The following is a 21,567-nucleotide window of genomic DNA, read 5'->3' as shown; positions in this document are numbered from 1 at the left end:
TTTAAATGGAATGGTAGATAGGTCGATTCCAACATTTCAAATCACCTTTAGTTTTCATTTAAATGCTCCGTGTAAGCTCATGCTGAATTTTAAGTGACTGAAAATGTATTCAATTACAAGGTTTGAATCCACTTTGGAAAGCATGCAAACACTTCAAATCCTACAGGTAAAACACAGAATCGAATATACTGTATTTTGGAATAGAATGATTTCACCTGAGCTAGTTTACATGGGAAGTCACCCTAAAATCCTGGAGGTAAAGCTAAAATGATAAAGGTAAAAATAAACATAAAGGTTTTTATTTATTTTTATATATTCTTATTCACTATCAGTAAAATTGGGAACAATTTACACATGAGATCTGCTCACCATTTTGAGCTACAAGAGAAACAGAGCTAGTAACAGGTTAAAAAAAATAGTCCTCCAGAGCCAATACAGGGGTTGGTGCAGCAGCTGGACTCTTATCTGGCCTTAGGAGCAATTGTGTGCCATTTTCTATCTTGATACATCTCTATCTTGATATTGGTATATCAAAGAACAGTCTTTAAAACTAAAAGACAGAAAATCCCAATCCAGAGATTATAAATTCACTAAAAGGAGCTTGCACAACTATATAAGCAGATCTATTACAACTTATTGAATTTATAAATGTATGCAAATAAAACATACACGTAATAAGCTAAATAAGAAAAAAATTTTCTGCACTTCCAATTACTTGTGAAACAGCAACTAATCACAAAAACATGCATGTAAAGAACCAATTCTGGAAAAAACAGTCAACTGATACCATGGCATGTGTTTTGTAGAACAGGACTTTCTGAGAATGCTGCAGAGGTGCTAAAGCAAATTGTTATAATGTCACTGCACAATGTGCTGTTGAGGTTTTATGGTCACACTGCGCCAATAGTCTCGGGAAGTTATTTTGCATTCTTATATAAACTTTTTTTCCCAATCCTGTTTTCCACAAAAAAGGGCTTTCAATAATGTACAATCTTCTGTTTATACATAGTACAGGAAAAACATGATAAACCCAAGAACACAATCTCTACTTTAAACATATCTTAAAACTAGATTTCTACAACTTCATGTAAACAAGAATAAGCTGTTAAGTGCTCACCAAAAAAGAGCATAACCTTCCTGTAATTAAACGGCAGTGTTTTACACAGCACTTTTTTAAAATCATGAAAATAAAAAAAGTAAATAAATAAATCAATCCAGCAGACCCCTCCCAACTTGAGGCTTAACCTGCAAATTAATGTAACAGTAATAAAACCTATGCCAGCTGGAATCCTTTCTTTTTCTGGCTTTGGCATGAGCAGCAAGAGCAGGTATATGTTTGAAGAAAAACAAAGTAGGACATTTTCCACCTTTAGTCACAGGATGTTAATTGAACTCTGGCAAATGTTTAAAGATATTCTCAAAATGTTCAAGAAAGAATTAAAACCAGTTGGGGCTGAGAAAAAGAAACAATCCATCCTTCCTCCCCCTTCCTCTCCCCCCAAACATCTGTTCCAAACTTATACTCCAAAAACCACAGCGAAGAACAGTCATAATTAATGTTATTTTGGCTTTTTAGTTGCTAGGCCTGCATTCTGAGGTTAGAAATACAAAAATACAAGTTCAGGGCACTATTACTGTACTTAAGGACTCTCTTGATGCACATAACAAAAAGGCAGTTTTTCTTTTCTCTTCTTTTCCCCCTTTTTCAAAAAAAAGAAGGAGAAACCAGAAACAGCATCAGGAAACAGTTTCATGTTTTAAGATAAAGGATTACAATAAAAAGTACCTACATAAATGAACTACAGTTTATGAACCTATGAAAATACATTTGAGATGTATTTTGTAACATTGGGTTAAACATGCTTTACAGCTGTACAAAAGCTATTCAGCCACTTACAGTACAGGCCATAAAACTGCTAATGCACACAATCCTTATCCACCCCAATGGCTGTGCGCTTTGCCTTCATCAGCACACAAACGCAGCAAGGACGCACGGAACTACAACTACAACCAGGCTCCAATCCAAGGAATTGCTATCACTGTGCAGGGAGGACTCACTACACGAGGAGCACCACTGATTTCGGCAGGATTCAGCCACGTGGGGGTTTCCAAGATGCTTCTGGACCGGACCTTAGACCCTGACGTGTGAATGGGCTGAATCACGGCAAAGGGATCCTGTGGCAGGCTGCCCATGGAGGACCAGGGTGTGGCGGAGCTGTGGAGACCCAGGGCAGCTCAGCGTTCTGTCAGCAGCTTCGGGCCAAGGGAATTTCATGCTTATGAGCCCCAGGAGGGTTACAAACCCCCGACCAGCAACAAGGGAGGCAATGGCAGATCCTCCACTTCAATGCACTGAAGGGCAGGAGGATTTATTTTGCATGAAAATATACTTAACGCTTCTCTCTGCCTGACCATCTAGATTTAAGAAACTCCATCGGTATAATTTGAAAGATAGCCCTAATGACAATACTTGGAATTACCAGTAAGGACTAAAATGGCTATTGATTACTGAGCCAGAATCAAGGCTTTTGTCATCCTGCCTACCCAGAAAATCTACAGGAAAGATCTGTTATGTTTTTTAATTAATTCTACTTTGTGTTTCTGAGAAAGACAAGGCCAAACATAAGAACACATTCAGTGGGCAGTCATGTCCCCTCCCTCTTTTAAAAAAAAAAAGATTCTGATAAAATAAAATCTGCACTGTGCCTAGTATACTGTCACAAACCTTTCTTTGAGGCTATCACTGTTTCAATCAGGTGTACAAAACAAGTTAGCAGGTGTGAGTTGTTACAGATGATACATCACTGGGCTGAAGTTGAAAAGAAAGTACTTTTCAAGTTGTTATTTTCCATTGCTCCTTGGCTTCTTGTATCCCTTTGGCATCAGAGGCAAAAGTGCTGAGAAACTGCTGTGAATGATGCTGTCTGACTATATATGGAAAAACCTTACAAGAGGGAGCCTATGCTAGCATGGACAAAGCACCAGCCTTCATCTTCAGCAAGAATTAGGGAGGTGTCTTTCACCTGCTAGGCCACAAGTGCTAAAAAGACAAGAAATATGTAGTTTTGGGGGTCAGCAAATGCTTCATAGCCTATAGCTCACTTGGTAATACCTGAGAGCTACAAATAACCCTGTTTTTCCTAGAATTTTACATCATTTTGATGATCATGTACTGGGTAACATCGACTCACAATACACCATTTCCCCTGTGAAATAAACCTCTCTGTGTTTTAAGTCATTGAGTGTGAAATGGCATGTTAGTCCTTGCTTTTTTCTGCTTCTGATTTGCTTTGGCTACAGTGCAAGGAAAACTCAAACATTTGCTTAAGTTTCACCATCTTCGGCACACTGAAGTGCTGGCCTAAATAAGTATGCTTTTTTTCTGCTAGGCACTGTAAAAACTCTTTGAAAACCGTAACTGCTTTCAGTATGCAGACATACAGTGCTAGTATAGCTAAAGTGATTTTTTCAGTTCTTGAGGCACTACAATGGTACAACCGAATCCCATTTAATCTCACAGTGTAATATTTTTATATATATATATATATGTGCATATATGTATACACAATTTAAATAAGCACCTAAAAGTTCCCTGTGCCCAACTACAGTTTCCACCTTTCTGAAAAACATTTGTGCTTTCAGTTAGTAATTTTCAAGGTAATTAGCAGATTACTTATAAAGCTAAACAGTAAAAAAAAAAAATCCTTCCACCAATTGGCCCTTGCAGTATAAACACACAAACATGAATGCCGTCATTGTTACCCAGAACCACTGAAGTTCCTTTTTGAGTGTCAAGCTATTCCTACATTAAACCAGTTATGCCACAAGCTGTGAAAGGCAGGCACAATGTGCTTTCTAAAAAATGTGTATTTTTTGCACATTTGGAGGAAGACAGGTCCACGTACACCGGGTGCGTTTCTACACTAAAAAAACATATCACAAATTAACACAGAGATAATCTTTACTTTAACCTTATTGTACGTTTTTTGTTCTTGACCCTTTTAAAAATGGTTTGCCAGGTTAGACTACTACGATGGGGATTATAAAACAGTTCCTGTGCTTGGAAGTACTTTAAATCTACAAGCCATGTTTCTATTGCTGCTTTGTAGCTCAAAAACCAAAACTAGTGATGATTTTATGAGTTGCTATAGTCTAGACAACTCGGTTACTTTTCAATGAAATTGTTCCTTGGGGAGAGTACTGTGAAAATTCCCATACAATTAATTACAGGTATGTGCAGCTACAATGCAATTCTACAGCACAGTAGCTTTACAATTGCCGGTGCAATTTACGTCTGTATCAAACAAGAATGCTCTGAAGGGGCTGGGATGATGAAGTACAACAAACAGGAGGTTACATGTAAAGCCACCTGTAGTGAGCGAGATGAGATGAGATAAATAAAATGAAATGTTACATTTTTGATATGCCTTCTCCTCTGGCAAGATTCAGAGTTCTACTGGCAAGCATGAAATCTGACAACCAAGTCAATCTTCCCAGAACATATTTTTATAGCAAACTGGGCTCAACACATTTTTACTGCCAAGTTAAAGAGCAAATGAGAAATTTAACAGAATTATAAGGGAAATGCACCCAATAAAGCACGAAAAGGAAGAACAACAGAAAATGCAGAGGAAAGCTACGAGAAGAAAAAAAAAGCCTTCACATATTTTCCCCTCACAGCACAGCCCTTTTTTCCCCCATCAGCTATTTTTACCTGTCTTACTTTCCTCTATATACACTTACAAATGGTCTTTGAATTTTAAAAGTAATTTCAATTGTTACAAGCACCACTTAAAAAGAATTTAATTTTGTGAATGTAGTATAGGCCTTTTTGTACTTAGGTTATAAGTTAGTTTAGGATGGAGTTAAAAAAAGGACTAAGCAGGGGAGGTTATTGTGATATGTGTCCTTGTGAAAACCATAGAAAAGGTTAGTTAAAGGAAAATCCCCATCATTTTGCTCCATCTTTACAAGGTAACAGCCTTGGTCAGTGGGAATCCCAAACTCCTGAAAAAGTAAGATGCTCATGGGTTGTGTTAGCTTGTCTAGCACAGCCCTGCAGGAATACTCCAGGATCCGTAACCCAAAGCTACAGGACTTTGAAAGAACTGTAGTCACGCGCTTGGGGCCCTGTGCTCCTTGCAAACACTTAACCGACACTCCTCCCTCACCTGGTCTATCCACACTGAAAGAGGTGGTCTTTGGGGAGTCCCAAACCCACTGTAAAACAAACCAGATAACTCCCGTAAAGCAAACAGGGGCTGGGTTTGCAGAGTCCTTAAAGACTCCAGTTTTGCCTAGGAGACAAAAAAAAGGGCACCATGGCCTCCCTTGTAAGAGAAATAGCCATCAAGCCTGGGCCAACTCTCATCCTTCTTTTAGGGTCCAGCCAAACTGCAGAGCAGGTACCCAGGTAATCACACAGCTAGATTTCAATAAATGGCATGTAACAAAACAGTACAAAGGAGGAAAACCAAGATAGTCTTTGGTAGATCAAAGACAAAAATGAAATAACTTAAGTAGAAAAGTTCTGTCTGTAAACACTGGTCCTGTTTAGATTTCTTAGGCAAAATCTCTCTCCCTTTTCCTTTCTGCACACCTGTTCCACTTCCCCTCCTGACTCCTGACCCTCAGCAACACCTTGGTGCTAGAGTCCCCTCCACGCTCCTACAGGACGTTATTGTTTATCTCCAACGGTAAATATGAGAAACTAATCTGTCACTGGAAGTTACTTTTACTTACTGCCTCCAGCCGCTTCAGGAGATCAAGACACAGCTGCTTCCATACAATCTATGTGTACTTGGAAATCACTGAGCCACCAATTTGTGCAGGTTTGACTAAGATAATGTTCTTGATCTTCATGATAATTTCAAGCTGTTTGATTTGGGGCTGTAAGTTAGTAAGTACTATTTGCCATGCAGTCAGGCCCTAGATATGACAACAGCACTGTTGCTGCGCATGCAATATGAGATCATCTTTGCTCCACAGATCCTCCAAGCTTAAGTTTCAGTATGTTCTGGGAATGTAATTCTTTCGGTTTGGTTTGGTTTTGTCTATGAGTGACCAATATAATACATACTCTTGGTTCTCTAAGGAACCCAGACGGCCACTTAACAGCAGATGACTGCTAGAAAAAAGAGATCCATTTCTGAAGCACTTAGCCAAGCACAGTGACAAGCACTTGAGCATTTTTCACTCTGGATTACCAGAAGAAAGAGCTGAATACGTATGAGGTTAAAGCCTGGCTCCCTAGAAGGGGAATGTGGCATCTAGCTCTGAAAAAACAATGCCTTTTAGCTGTTGCTGGGAAGAAATCCCACCTGTGCTAAGAAAACCCCTATAGGAAATAATTGCACTTTTACTTATTATTTTTCATTGTTATTGGAAACCACCTACTATAGCTTTATTCCTTAAGGCAGAAACTAGAAACTACCACAGATTTTACTTATTATTCATGCTCAGTCACGACCTCAGCCAAAAGCTCATGTTAAAATCTCACACCATGTCTAAGCACACACATACATTATAGTTAACTCATATGTTGATCAACTGTTTTGCACAATGCCATTCATTATTTTTTTAATTATTATTTATGTATTTATTTTTTACAAGAACACCCATAAGGCTCTATTAGAATAGGTGCCTCAGACTGCTAAATGCTGGGCAAACATATGTCTATATTAATTAGCGTACGGGATTAATATAGGCCCCCAAACCTGCAATTAGATGAAACCCTTTTGGCTCCAGCAATTATAAAGAAAGTTCTCTTTCGTCATCTGCACAGAAATGTGAAATCCTGGCACCACTGAAGTCCCTCAGAGGCAAGTTTTGCCACAGACCACAATACAGTTGCCTCAAGATATTTTATCATAGATTTTATCATACCTTGCAGGCCTGAAGTATCGAATGCATTCAGACAAACTTTCATTATGTTGGAGAACAGAATTTGGTCTTCATTTTGTTGAGTATGGCTTAGTTATTTGCCCATACTGTTTATACAAAAGTGGGTCTATATATCTAATTTTTAATAAAAACATAGCATACAAGTTCTTCAGTCTCTGCACAGGCAATTAAGCAAGTAGAAACTTCTGTCAATCTGAACAACTAATGAGATGGTTCCTCAGACATCTGAAAGTATGTTTTTTCAAGCTGCAGTAGAACTTGGGTTGATTCGTGCTTTACTATGCTAGACACCCCATAAGTCAAACACACAAAAATGTAGCACTCTCAGGCTACTTCTCAGCAACAATTTAATAAAAAAGCCCTGGGATGTGATTTGATATTTCTACTTTTCATTATTTTTTCAATTGCATCTGCATGATACTACACTACATTAACATACGGTGTAATAACTAAACCTGAGCATTTACAATATACTAACGCAGGTGAAGAGTTTTTGAAGTGAATGGCTTAATTCAGGCTTTTGTGCATGCATACATTCTCAAGCTTGCAACTCTGCCAAGTGCAGAATACTTCATTCCAGTCTGACAAAAGACTTGTTATGTTCTCAAAGTCAGGCATTCACCTCCTCAGTATTAGGTGCTTAACATTAATCATGTGCTTAAGTGCACATGACCTGAATTTGTAGCGTGATTTTCAAAAAGCCATCGTGTACTTGTTTCCACTGACTTGTCCTGACTCCCAAGTCTAATTTCAAGCGCTTTAAAATCTTAATCAAAGAATATTTTGCAGTGCACTACCCTTAAAAAAAGAATCCCGCCACGAAAGAGCAAGCTCTCTCTAGCCGTGGCAGTACTGAGCCAATCTACATTGCCCAATGAAAAAGCTGTTGCAGATTATCAAATGAATAGCAGATTTAATGGTTCATAGTCTACTCTGATTCAATCCAACATAGAGTTCAGAAATGCCACCTGGTGACAGAAGTGAAAGAGATTCTGAAATAAATAGCAGTTCTGCTACAAATTCAGAGCAATTCGGCTACGTAATAATAGCACATCCATAAACAAAAAAAGTTTGAGCACCTAAACTCCTCCTTCTCTCAGTCCTCATTCATTTGGGGGGGGGCACATCCTGTTATTTTACATTTCTACTGTCCACTTTAAACTTACGAAGTAGCTTAGCTGAGCAGATCTCTTTTTCTTGCTGGATTCTGTTTAACATGCTGCTACAGCACTCTGCATAACAGCTGTCTGTGCCATATGATTACTTCATTGTTGAAAGCATAACATATGGAAACTGTACTGAAATGTTAGCTGCTTTGATACCTACGAAGAGGAATAAGCTTTTGCATTACAACAAGACAACGCATTTTTTAAACAACTTAAAGTAACAAAAATTAAACACACATTTAGAATCTAAACCATACTAGTTTCCAGCATGCCTGTTACTCTATTTCAATGCCCAATTCCAATGGCTGGTTACTATTGTGTTTTTGATTGCTATTACCAGCAAACAATGGGTGGTTTTCTTTCAATTTTTGCGTTCTTGGGAAAAAAAGGGAATAGACTCAAGAGAAGGCCCTTGGGATTCCTTCAGGAGTTATCCATAAAGGCAAATGCTATACAGCAGAATTATAAGAACGATATCTCATGTCATTGACATAACATGACTTGGGATAACAAGGTTTATTGGGAAAACTCATAAACTGCCATACAGTGCTTTTCTTCCCCAAACCAAAGCTCCCACAACAGAGAAGTCCTTAATGGACCAGAAGCAAGGTGGATCCTTACAGATTAATTTCCAAGTCCCAACTGCCTTTGGCAGGAGCAGAAAGGAGATCTTCAGCAGACTTCCCACTCCTGTAAATTAGTCACCCATAGAGGGAACAATGAAGCTCTAAATTATTTCATCAGTAGCAAGAACTCTTGTTAACACAAGAAGGAAGCTGTAATTTTTTGGTCACTGTTTGCCAGTAGTTGCACTTGAATCCTGAACAAAATCCAGCTGAATAAGGTTAATAGTCTGAGTTATAAGAATCTATTAATTTTATTGAATAAAAGTTTACATATATACGATTTTAATCTCAGAAGATACTCCCTAATAACGTAAATGGGATACAATTCTCTCTAATTTAGTTAACTAAACCTACAACAAATACAAATATATTTAAAATCATTGTAGATATTTAAGAATGCAGTCACACTAGGTATCAAAAGTACTTCTAATTATACCAGGCTCTGAAAATACACACTAGGTGAAGACTGATTTTTTTTTTGACTGAAAATATATTGAATTTCACTTTGTCTTTAAATCACATATTATATAAAGTCCTGGTGCACCACTAGTATGACTTATTAGAAAAAAATTGGCCCATTTCACATGATATGTTCTAACTGGTTGAAACAGTGCAGCTTTATGAATACTGACACAGCTACAAAGCAGTCTTGATTTCAGTTCAAGAATACACTCTATGTATCTAAAAAAACTACTCAGTTACTATAGATCTACTAGATCATCATTCAAATAGTATCCTCAGATGGTAAATGTAATGGTTTCTACATCAATAGTACTAACTTGAAAGCCTCAGTCATAGTTTTTTTTAAAGTCTTATAATATTGCTGTACTGAATTTTTAGGCATATTTGATTACAGTATCACTGTTTAGATCTTGGATTCCTTAAAGGTTAAGGCCAATCCTGCACAGTATTTTTTACTCCAAATTAAAATTAATTATTACTTTCATGTTTTACTAGAAAGAAAAAAAAAAGAGACTGAAAAGTCAGGTATTTTCTATGGGTAGAAAATGGGGTCACTTTTGTAAATATTGAGACTGGGCTAGTGGAAATTTCAAGGAAGTTTGCCATATTAAGGAAAGGTAAAATCTTTCAAATGTAGTCAATCAAAAATGACCGCACAAATATGACTCCCCAGAAAGGCATTTATCCTAGTTAATAAGATAAACCAACAGTTAGTCACCTACTTAAATGACAGCTGCAAATCAAAATGGGACTTGCCAATTCTCTCATGGGGTCAGCTACGACCACCCATGAGAACTTCCCTCTTTCATCTCTTTTACAAGTGGAAGGACTGACAGAAGGCCACAGCTATTCCAGCCAACCATAGCATCCTCAATGCTCACTGCCAGGACTGGCTGCCATCCACTGCCCAACTCGATCAGGCAGTAAGTAGGTTTATAAACCTATTAAAACAGCATAAATGTTATAACTTATAATCTATTAAAATCAAAATAAACAGGAAAGGAAGTCTGAGAGCCAGTTTCTTCAGTGCAAAATGTAATGCTAATTATGAGGTTTTCAAATATTTCAGCTTTTTTTGGGGGGTGGGCAAGATTTAGGGTTGAGCCATTAAAAAGCCAGTTGGTAGTATTAAACTCTTGCTTTAGGATTTATAAGAAGGGCAAAAATTCATTCCAGGCTGAAATTTACTATCCCAGGCCTGGAATCATTAAAAAAAAAAAAAAAAAAGTCATAAATATGGAAGAAAAAACAAACAAACACAAAACAGTGGTTTCAGATGATTTTTGGCACTCCTTCAATGCAAAAGTGGCTTTACTTTTTTTTTAATTTGTTTTTAAAGTCTGAGACTTATTACTATGAATTACTTCTGTAACTAAAATTGGAACCAGGTTATTTTAATAATGAATTACCAATAAGTTACTATCACTGAATCTTTTTTAAAGCTTTTCAGTATGAAGAGATATCATAGTTTTCAAAGGAATGTCAATGCTCTGACTTACACTCAAAAGCCAGGAAGTTAGGAGTGGAAATTTCATCTGTGAGCCACACAGATGTATGAAAACATTTAAAAAATTAACAGCGTATGTTAAAGATGCAATGTCAGCCCCATTTTTATCCATAACTAGACTTCATTAGTTCTGTGGGTTTAAAATTGACATTCAAAAATAAAGGCAACAGAAGTTTTTGTGACTTAATTGAGCGCTTCTTAAATAAAGAGATATTTCAATGTTTGCAGACTGTTAACATCTTTCCAAAATAAGCTATGTGCTGGTGCTACTTAGCTATACTTCCCTATCACTCTAAGGAGTCTGTATTGCTGATGGAAGCCATTTCTTTTGCTAAATCCTGCCTGCGAACTCTAAGAAGAGCATTTAAGACTACTAAACAAAGTCTCCCAGGAGACACCATTGTTAAAACAAAAACTGGAATAAATTTTTAAAGTGAAATTTCTGCAGTCACTAGAGGATGCAGGTCTTAAGAAGAAGAGAAAACTTGTTATAGGAGAGGGAACAAAAAGCCAAATGTAAGCAGAGAGCACATGCCAGTCACCCCTGAGGGAACAGAGGAGAGGTATAGAAAATTAATTGCTGCATTTCTACTTCCCACCAAAACCACAAATGGGCCGTTTCAGGGGACTAACACATACAGAGTCTGCAGATAAATACATGTCTACCTCATTACCTGAGAAGAGCCTTAAAGAGCACACTTCTTTGCTGAATATTTCTGCTTCTACATAAATAATCTCATTTACGCAGAAGAAGGTGCTATATATATATGCATGCAACATTTGCAGCATGTATGTGTGTCAGCTTGGAAGCTGCTCAGCTCTGTCTGTGAATTTGGCCTGTAGTCTTTTGGCACTGATTTTTACTGCAAAACTTAACAAACATTCTCTGCAGCCAAACCACCATGAACTGTTTCTTATCAAATTTCACAAGCTAAGTGGGTTTGAGTCTGGTCAATACATGGATGAGAGATCATTATATGAAATTACACTCTGTTGAAAAATGAAATTAAAAATGAAAAACAGTAGCTTAACAGCATCAGGAAATGGAAGGACTTAGCTGTAAGGATGTGCACAAAGGTGACTGGGATTCAGGTAGCTGCTAGCTTCACCCAAGATAAGACTACCACACCTAGGAAAGCCAAGGTGAGCAGCATACCTAATAGGAGGGCACTACATGGAAAATAGGACCCAAAAGATTAGTGAGGTTCCTGCTTTCTACCTTGAACAAGAATGGCAAACAGCCATGTAGCACAGACACTCTCTGCTGAGGGACATGCATATTTGTATGGCATCTCAGCAGCCTGTAAGGCATGCTTTCTCTCTGGCATCTAAAGCATCACAATCTTGGAGTTACACCTTGTGCAGTAACAGTAATGCCAGGCACACTGCTTATGTTTGGTACCCTAACAAACTATCAAACAACTGAGATGGGTGTTAATAAAAGAGAAACTGCCATTCTGAATTTATTAATAGATTGGGTCAAAGCAATCCCATTTTATTTTTGACAAAGTATAGGTCTAAAGGAGGATGAGGACAATGATTGCATTTGGATTATAACAAATACTTAACATCAACCCAGATGACGCCCTTTCAGGCAACCTAAGGAAAAACAGCCTCTTTGTTTTCTTAAGTTACCACAACATACATGTTTACCTGTATTCAAAGACGAGTTAACAAGAGTTTGCTCGGAGTACAAATCAAACAGGATCGCACAGAAGGAATACAGCAATATTCTTCATTCTCACTGGATGCAGTGGTGGGTATGCCTGTAGGGCTTGAAAGTTGTGTAGGCACTGCGAGGCTGAAATGCAGGACGATTTACATACTCTAAATTGTTTCCCTGAAACAGATCTTGCCTAACTACCCTTGGTTTTATCATCTTGCTAGTCAATTGCCATATATACTTGCACTTGAGGGAAAAAGATGTGCGTTAGCCAATAACAGACATGTGAGCTGCCTATCTAAAATTAGTCTGCTGGCCTTCCTGGGCTCCCTCTGCAGGCACTGCACAACAGAAAGAGAAACTCAGCCACGGCGTGACTCTGAGCACCTCATCTATGTAAGTTAATTTTGTAGTTATCAGAAAAATCTCAATGCTTATTTTAGGTCCAGAAAACCATTTAAGATGACAAAAATGGAAATTCTGGGCTGAGGCTGCTGAAATGCAATTCAGTTGATAGTTAATAAAAAAAAAAAAACAAACAAACCAAAAACTTCAAGAAAGAATATATATTTTTTGCTACCAGGCTATTACAAACCCTAACCTTGGAACAGGGCTCCACCGAGGAACTTGGAACAGAGGGTGCAGAAAGTGGAAGCTGGTATTATTTATAACCTGCCAGGCAGGACTCCCAGAAACTCAAGTTAGCCAAAACAGGCTCATTCTCCTAACTACAGGTAAAACAGCATTCTGAGTAACTTAAAAAGTTTGAAAAATATATAAATAATAAAAATTTATAAAGTATTTCAGTAGACAGATGCTGGCTTTTTTTCTTTAGTATTTGATGGAACATGTTTCAGAGTACATCACTAACCAGTGTTGCTTACAGATGTGCAAAGTTATACTACCTGACCACATCATGAATTAGCTTTCTCAGGAGGAGCTGTACAAAAAGTAAACCAAAAGAAAGCAGAAATTCTTTGACATCTGTAGGATGTCAAGGAAATGAATCAATTTCTTTCAAATAGGAGATAATTAAGAAAATCTTCTAAAATTTTCTGAATTACATTAGGACTTATCATTTAACTATTTTCAACATGCTTCCATTTTTCATATTCAGGGACATACTAAACAACCAATTCATTTCAGAACTCCCAGAGTGTCGCAAGGACCACTACAACTTTTCCATTTAATCATTAATACTAAAACATTAAATAGCTTATATAAAACACATGGCATAACAGTTTATCAAGACAGGGATGCTCATGTGATTTCCTATTAAGAACGTTATGTTGAGCCTATTTATTACAGAAGAGAATAGATGTATTATATGCATTTAGCTTTTTAGAAGGAAATATTGGTATTTAATCTGAAGTGTATCAGAATTATCTGACAAGATCTCTTTCTAATGTAAACCAGACTGACTTGGGCCAAGAGATCTGGTTCAGCACAGGAAGCAATTTTCAGTTTCTCTAATCAGTGCAAAAAAATTCCCAGGAATTTTATACCTGGGAAAACCACTGGAACACTTGTTTTTGAAGAAAACACAGATCACTTGTTTTCACACATTTCTGGTTTTGAACATAGTTTCCTAATGAAAGTCATGTCTACATGATGACAGAAGCTGAACATTCCTCCCTGTCCACTCATTTATCTATAAATTCAACCCCCCTCATCCCCCCATCCCCCCCAAAAAAGGGGCTGACTTGTATCTTAAACTTGCACTGTACCATGTGCAGAGCTCTCCTACTGATACATCAGGGCTCTTTTGCACATCTGCTATTTCTGGTAAGGTTAGTTTCTTCATGTAATAATTTCAGCTACGATTTTTTAAAGTTACTGTCTTTCTCTGCTTTAGCAAAGCGTTTGGAAACAAATGCCCAAACACATTTTAGAGATTGCAAACCAAATGCAAATAAAAGAGCCCAAAGCTTTTCTGTTTTATTTTTAGGGGTTCTTCTTCCCAATGCCTCAGTATGTCTATTGGTCTCCAAATGTCATGTAGCAAAATTGCTAGTTTATTTGGGATAAACCAAACAGTTGGTGCTTACCTGTAGGAGTACTACTGCGAAATGAAGAGGAGGGAGTGATTGGAGGGGTGACTGGAGGAGTAAGGCTTCCACTGCTGTGGCGAGGTGGAGTAGATACATTCCCACGGGACACTGTGCTTGACAAAGTCAAAGAGAGTTTCGGCTGAATCTTTTTCTTCAAAGACTCCTGCTCACGTCGAGCTGCATCAGTCATAAATCTAGAACAAGGACAATCATGAGGATGAGAGGCTTGAAACGCTGTCCACAAGCAAGCTTTAGGTAAAGATAAAGTAAGTATTTTTCACACTCAGTGACCAAATGGAGTTTCAAACTCAGCCACGACAAGTTTCTCTGCAACACACAGATTTCAAGAATACAAACGTCTCTATCAACAGCTTTATTCCAGTATTCAAGATCTGGGCCATTCAGTTCTGATTTCAATAGAACTTACATTAGACATTTACATCATGTGCAAACACACAATTTTTTTTTTAAACTCCAACCAGAGATCAGCATTGAACACAGTATTATAATAGTTATACTTGCACCTTTACAATAACTACACTCAATCCTTCTGTGAAAAAGTAGCTGAGTAGCTTGAATGGAGAAAAATGTTAGGGGCAAATGTATTGAATCTGAAGGTCAAAGGGATAGTATGAATTACACTGTGTATATACAGCATTTCCAACTTAGGATAATCACATCCTTTTTCTAAACATTTTAGACAATGTTGCCTGACATAAAAGATGTCCAATTAAATTGCAATTACTCAAACTGGAGTTCCTAACTCTTGAAAACCAAATGAGGTCTCCCTGTAGAGCTTTGGTACATATTGCTGAAGGCCTAATACAACTGCAGGTTCATCTCTGCAGGATGCTGAGAGGAAATTCCACCAGCACAGTGCAAGGAGCGCACTGGTAGTGCAGTAATTCAAGCACTGCAACTTTTTGCATGGGATCTCCCACCTGGAATAATTTATTCTGATTCCTTCCAAAAAAAGAACAATTGACTTGAAAAAGACCACCTTCATTCCAAGTGCCTATGCAGAGTTACACCAGAACACCTGATACTGCACTATGCTGACATGCAAAGCATCACTGCTGGCACCTGTATCAATCCTCACTTGAAAGGACTGGGGTTCCCCCCGCAACGGGATCTCTGCAACTCAGACTTCAGGCGCTTAGCATTCAAGCGATATTTTAATCCTTTGCCTTTCCCCTCCACTGCGTAAGGAGCCATCTTGAAGGATTCCTGAGAAGACAGGCTAAAATAAATCACCTTGTCCATACAGTCCTCTGTCCTTCATGTTAAAGTACAAACTACACCTGTCAGTGAATAAAACAATACGCACTAGCCTGTGATACAGAATAAAAAGTGAAGTTACACCCAGACATTTGTCTGACCAGGTTAGACAAAGTAAACCAGGTTTTAGCCAAGACACAAGCTTTACATGATGAGCTCTTGCAACCTTGGCAAGCCATGAAGAGCACATTCAGAGAAGTGAGAACACAGTGCAGCCAGTACCCTGCACTCGCCTTGGAGCCAGCTGTCGCCCAGAAACTCACATTTGCAATCCAGTAAGGAAACAGAATGACAAAAATTACCAGCAATTATTTGTATTGGACTAAGCGAGGGTGACCTGGCTTTCTTTCAATAGTCACACTCTCCTCAGAGGAGCCTAGGAAAGAGAATGAGACAGACTCAGGGGTAGAAGCAGTCACAGAGAACAAGCCTGTGGAGGAAATAATGAAGATACTGAGTTGTTGTATTGGGTGTAGGTGGCAGGTTTTTGTAGTGGTGGGGGCTGCAGGGCAAGAAGAGGTCAGGGGCTGCCTCATGCCAGTCACAGCTGGTTTCAGCCAGGTCCACAGGGGACCTACCGCATGACACAGCTGAGCCCATCAGTGAAGCTGGTGGCACCTCAGTGAAAACATATTTAAGGAGGGGTAGAAAACGCTGGAGGGAGAGACAAGAGGGAACAGAGGAGGAAACAACAGAGGGAATCAGAAAATAACACAGTCAGAGGCGTAGGAGGTGCTGCATGGTGGAGAGCTGGTACACCCCTGGAGGCAGTGCAGCCCATGGGTGACCAACATCAGAGCACAGGAAAAGAGTGACAAACAAGGGGCAGCAGAGAGAAAGCACTACAACCCAGCCCCAACCCCTGCACCACTTGCTGCCTCACTGAAAGAACTGAGCGTGGCCTGCAGCAGTAGCAGGCAGGGAGAGATGTCTGGAGTGAAATGAGCCTGGGAAAGAGGGAGGAAAGATGGCTTTTTTTCCCCTCCAAGTGTTTTAGGGTTTTTATTTTGTTTCTCAGTAACCAATACCTGACTCAGTAATTAAGTATTTACGCTAGTTGGCAATAAATTAAGTTAAATTCCCCAGGTGAAGTCTGTTTTGCCTGTGACAGTACTTGGTAAGTGATTCCTTTTATTTCAGCCCATGAGTTTTCTCGCTTCTGCTCCTCCTGTTTCCTCCTGCATCCTGCTGGGGTCGGAGGCGTGCGGGTGAGTGAGCAAGCAGCTATGTGGGCACTTGGCTGATAGCCAGGGCCAACCCATCAGTCTACCAAATTTCTTGTCATGTGACAACGATATTTGCTATGTGACCAAACTGCCTGTCGTGTGACTTGATGTTCCTTATCAAATGAGAAGACATGGAAGCAAGCCCTGGCGAATGTCCAGAATCCACTAGAAGACTGGGAGATCCACCTTCAGCTTCTGAGGAAGAGCAGCAGACCCTGAGGAGAGGGAGGCAGAGGGAATACCGCCACATCAGTCATCTGGTTCACAGTTTATATCCTGCCATCGTAAGAAGGATCAGGCCACAGGCTGGCTGCGCAAACTGATTCTGCAGATCGTAGTACCACAACAATTGCACTGAACATGACCATCTGGTCACACTGGGTCTCAGAGCAATACATAATATGTGCCACAGCATCTGCAACATGGTGCTAGAGGACAGCCCAGTTTCTCCTCTGGACCTCAACCAGCAGTTTAAATTAATATGAATCACTATATTCGTTTACGCTCCACAGAAACCCAACATTTTGTGACTGCTTGCAAAACATGGGCTGTTTGGGTGGAAGCTGGGTAGATTCTACTGGCCGTGAGTCCAGACCTGACTGCACTTAGGGAAAGACCTCTGAGAAAAAACACTCTTGTTTAACAGTAAGGGGTGCATAGGGAAGGGAGAAAGAAAAAAATGGGGGTTTAGGCATCTGTGCCAAATATGAAAGAAAAATTTGGCCTAGGTATCAAAAAACCAGCTCTTTTTCAAAAGAGATTTGTGTACTTTAACACAGCCTCAAAATACTGTGGCATAACATTTTAAGTACCATTAGAGCAATAAAGATGTATCCTGTCCATCCATACCATGAAGGCATTAATAAGTGGATCTTTGCCACAATATGTAACACCAACACACAATCCGCAGACATTAATAAACAGGTATATGACATGAGAGCTTATCTTCTTTGAACAGAGACAATACATCATGTCAAACCCAGATATGGCATTTTTATGAAGTTAATATTTTAAAAGCAGATATCCATAGTAACAGTTCAGTTTTAAATTCCTCTTCTCTAAACAAGGGTGCAGATATTATTGATAACACAGTCCTCAAATAGAAGTCTAAATTTCATTCAAGAAAAAAAAGAAGTAAAAGGATCTTAATAAAATCAGCATTCCAGTACATGTTTGCTTTCCTTTAACTAGGAAACATCTAGTTCACTATATTTGGAATTTGTACTATGATGTATGCTTGCTTCTGGATAGGAAGCCTTATTCCTTAAGAAAATGTAATGGCAGCATTATAAATCCTTGAAAACTTGGAAGATAACCTCAAGTGTGAGATATTAAAAGCAGCAGCATGAACGCTGCTATTTAATAAACTCGGCCACCAATAACAATGTTAAAATAATATTGAGGTTTAACCAGTCTGGTTGAAGTCCATAAAAATCAGGAAAATTTGAAGTTATAGCTGAAACTTCTCCCTGTCCTGTTAACTTGCTCCTGTTTAGGCTAAGCATGTTTGATATATTCCAAAACGTCATTTGTTGTCTACACTGTGAACCTGAGAGAAAAGGAAGGCAGAATCTGTTGAGCAGTTCAGTTCCTGATATCTCAAGTATGGAATTAACCTTTTCAGATCCAAATCGTCCCATACGTGTTTGCTGAAGCACTGGCAGTGCTATGGTTTTGAAAAAGAACCTTGTCTAAATGGATTAAAATAAAACATTTTTCAGCATTTTAATTGAAATGCAGTATTATACTTGTGCCTAACTATGGTGGTGTTCTTCAAAGCTTACAATAATAGCGTTTTAATGATGGGTATAGAATGGCATTTCCAACTAAGGCTTTAATTTTCATGTTGAAAGTACATTATGGTTGCAACATCAAGTGCTCAGAAATGAAACATGCTGGAATTAAGGTTGAATACTGGTCTCTAAATTACATGATTGCATACAATTTTCCGTGCCTCATTTAAATGCACAAGATGTGTGGGAAACAGAAAATGAACTGTAACTAACAAAGGCTGCTCTAAGATCGCTTAGGTTAAATCCTATCTCCTTGCTTAATAGTCTCTCTCACCATCTTCAGATCCATCTCCTTGCTGAGCAAATCTACCTCTGCTATTTTCAACTCTTATTCTTAACTCCATAACCCCGCTCTCCAGTTCCACCACTACGCAGATTTTAGTCATCTTCCCTGTTGCACAGGATTGTGTTTACACCTCATAAGCCCCTCTCTTCAAATCCAATATACCACATAGGCACAGCGAAACAAGGAGAATCATTCAGTTCCCAGCCGTTCATTGACCCTGTTTTAACAAGCATGGGGTTTGTGTGCACTTTCCTGCAGATGGTTCATAACGTTAGGGAGGAGCCCACTCCTTAGGAAGAAATCTCTTCCACCCCTATTTTTTCTTTCCTCACCCTTTCACCTCCCTAATAATTCAACTCCCTGCTCCAAAACACGTAGGTGCAATGATTTCTGAATCAAGTGCTTGCAGCAACTTTATTAAACATGAGCAAAATGTAGTATTTCCCCCTCCTCTCATTCCCTGGAATGGTTCAAGTATTTTTATTGAAACTTTCCCAAGAAATTCAGCCTGAAGGAGACACCCAGCATGGAAAATTTCAGCCCAAACAGCTGAATGTTGGCAACATAATAAGCAACTGAAACAGTCTTATAATGGAAAGTGTTGCACAACCTTCCATATAGGTGGCAATATAATACAGCCAGCGTTAGCTGTTGTTACCAACATAAAAAGTCACAAAAAAGCGGAGGCGATGTTCAAATGAAAAAAAGCCTTTCCAGATCAAATCTTTGCAATGTTTTATAAGTCCCGTTGCCCCCAAAAGCTTTGGAATCAAGAATGAACAGAAGCAGAACACATTCGCCCAGAAATTTCCTTGAGCTATGAGCACATAGTGACTGTTTCAGGATCATGCCCCAGTATAACTCACAGCGTGATGTCAGAGTTAGTTTATCATAAAACTTACTACACACAATTCTAAGACAGTTTAAGAGTTCGGGACTCATACACTCAGAGTGAGGGTAAGGGTAGTTACAAAAGTGAGTTGCAAATAAACTGAAAATTTTTACCTGAGATCTCACTTGAACAGGAAAAAACCAAAAAGTTGCCCTTTAGAATATATCTTCTTAATAATGATCATAAGGGTATGAGGGACCCTTTCGTCCTCTTCCTCGCTGTTGCAGCTTACTGATGCAGGAAGTTAGCCCTGCTTGGACCAGATCTGTTTCTATGTCGACAGACAGTGAAAAGGTGCATCAGAGCTACCTTGTGGGATCTGAATATTAATTTGCTACATATGGTTTCTTCATGATTTAGACTCTAAAACATACGCAAACAGAGGAGATGATGCAATCACAAGTCTATCGTTCTCCAGTTACTGCATATGCACACAAGAGAGGGAAGGGGGATTATTCTGAGCTTGTAAAACAAGCAGATGACACTGCAGAGATGCTCAGGCCCAGGACTGCTCCACAACACTGTCCAGTTGCACACCAGCTTAAAAAACAATGACAGTACTACCTGACAATAACATATATACCTTGTCCTGTGTGTCAACACTGACAAGCTGCATTAAACCGCAACAGGAAAAGTAGCAGAACCGAATTAGTTCTGACCTTTTCTCATTATCACACAGAAAATTATGGAAAAACATTCATAGTAACACACATCTCATATTCACGTTTGCCTAATTTGGCTAACCTGTACTAGGAAAAGCCTGTCACCTTTCCCAGTACATAAGAAATCATGTTGCTGAGCTTCTGTCACTTGTATTTCAGCGGACTGCTCCTTAACCCAACACTTGGTCAACTTCAAGACTGATTGCAAACAGGAGAAAAAAATCCATGGTGCTTTATAGCAGATTTGTGCTATCTTTTGGTTGCATCCTATTTAGATCAAAGGTAGTCAAACGTGCTTGACAGATGGGGCATGCACTAGCTTAACTACATACTGAAAGCCCCACATTAATTCTCCTGCTACTCTGCATACCTGTCAGTGCAAAGTGCTGGTTATATCTGCTTTTCCCCTCCATCTTTCCCAGTTTTGTCTCAAGATGTTTACGCAGTTCTTTCTCAGTGCTGTACGAACAGAAATAAGGAGGTGGGAATGGTAATTTTAGCTCCCAGTCTTCTTCATCACTTTAGCAATGTTCAGGAAAAAAAAAAAAAAAGACTAGGATGGAAAGCACCTCTAGTTATACAGTATTTTAAAACTTCAGGAGACCTCTACTTTGAAGAGGGATTAGGAGGATCCACTGCTCAAGGCAGGACCCCGTTTCGGTAGGGTGGGACTCTGTGGACCCTGAAACGCACTACTGCACCCCTTAGTCACGAACTGTCCTCCACACCTTTTGCTGCCTTTACAAGCAAAGACAAAGCAACGTGGTTCAGTTTACCTAATGCTGGGAGGAGAAGACAACTGTTAAGTTGAACTATTATTAGGTTAAGGAGAAATCTGGAGAAATCTAAGTGGTGGGAGTTCAGCAGTAGGCTGTCTTGTCTGCTGGGAAGGATGAAAGGCTTTTCTCAGTTGAACTTCACAAAACTGGGCCAAAGCAAAGACAATCAATGTCCCCAGTAATGCCTTGCCACACTCTTTATGTGATAATGAGGGAATAAATATATGAGCAAGTTTCATACCATCCATTAACTCAAATTATTTGATGAACACC

At 39.0% G+C, this 21,567-nt stretch overlaps 1 protein-coding gene across 1 annotated transcript in view; it reads right to left on the bottom strand.

Annotated features, from left to right (window-relative positions):
• JAZF1 (JAZF zinc finger 1) overlaps window positions 1–21,567 on the bottom strand; it is a 201,384-nt gene that overhangs the window by 16,758 nt on the left and 163,059 nt on the right. The window contains exon 3 of the mRNA XM_069772643.1: window positions 14,376–14,572. Coding sequence (XP_069628744.1) covers window positions 14,376–14,572 — 197 coding nt within the window. The remainder of the gene's footprint in view (window positions 1–14,375; window positions 14,573–21,567) is intronic.

The sequence above is a fragment of the Haliaeetus albicilla genome, chromosome 2, assembly GCF_947461875.1.
Source record: "Haliaeetus albicilla chromosome 2, bHalAlb1.1, whole genome shotgun sequence".
Taxonomy (NCBI): domain Eukaryota; kingdom Metazoa; phylum Chordata; class Aves; order Accipitriformes; family Accipitridae; genus Haliaeetus; species Haliaeetus albicilla.
This window is presented reverse-complemented; position numbering and strand designations above follow the sequence as displayed.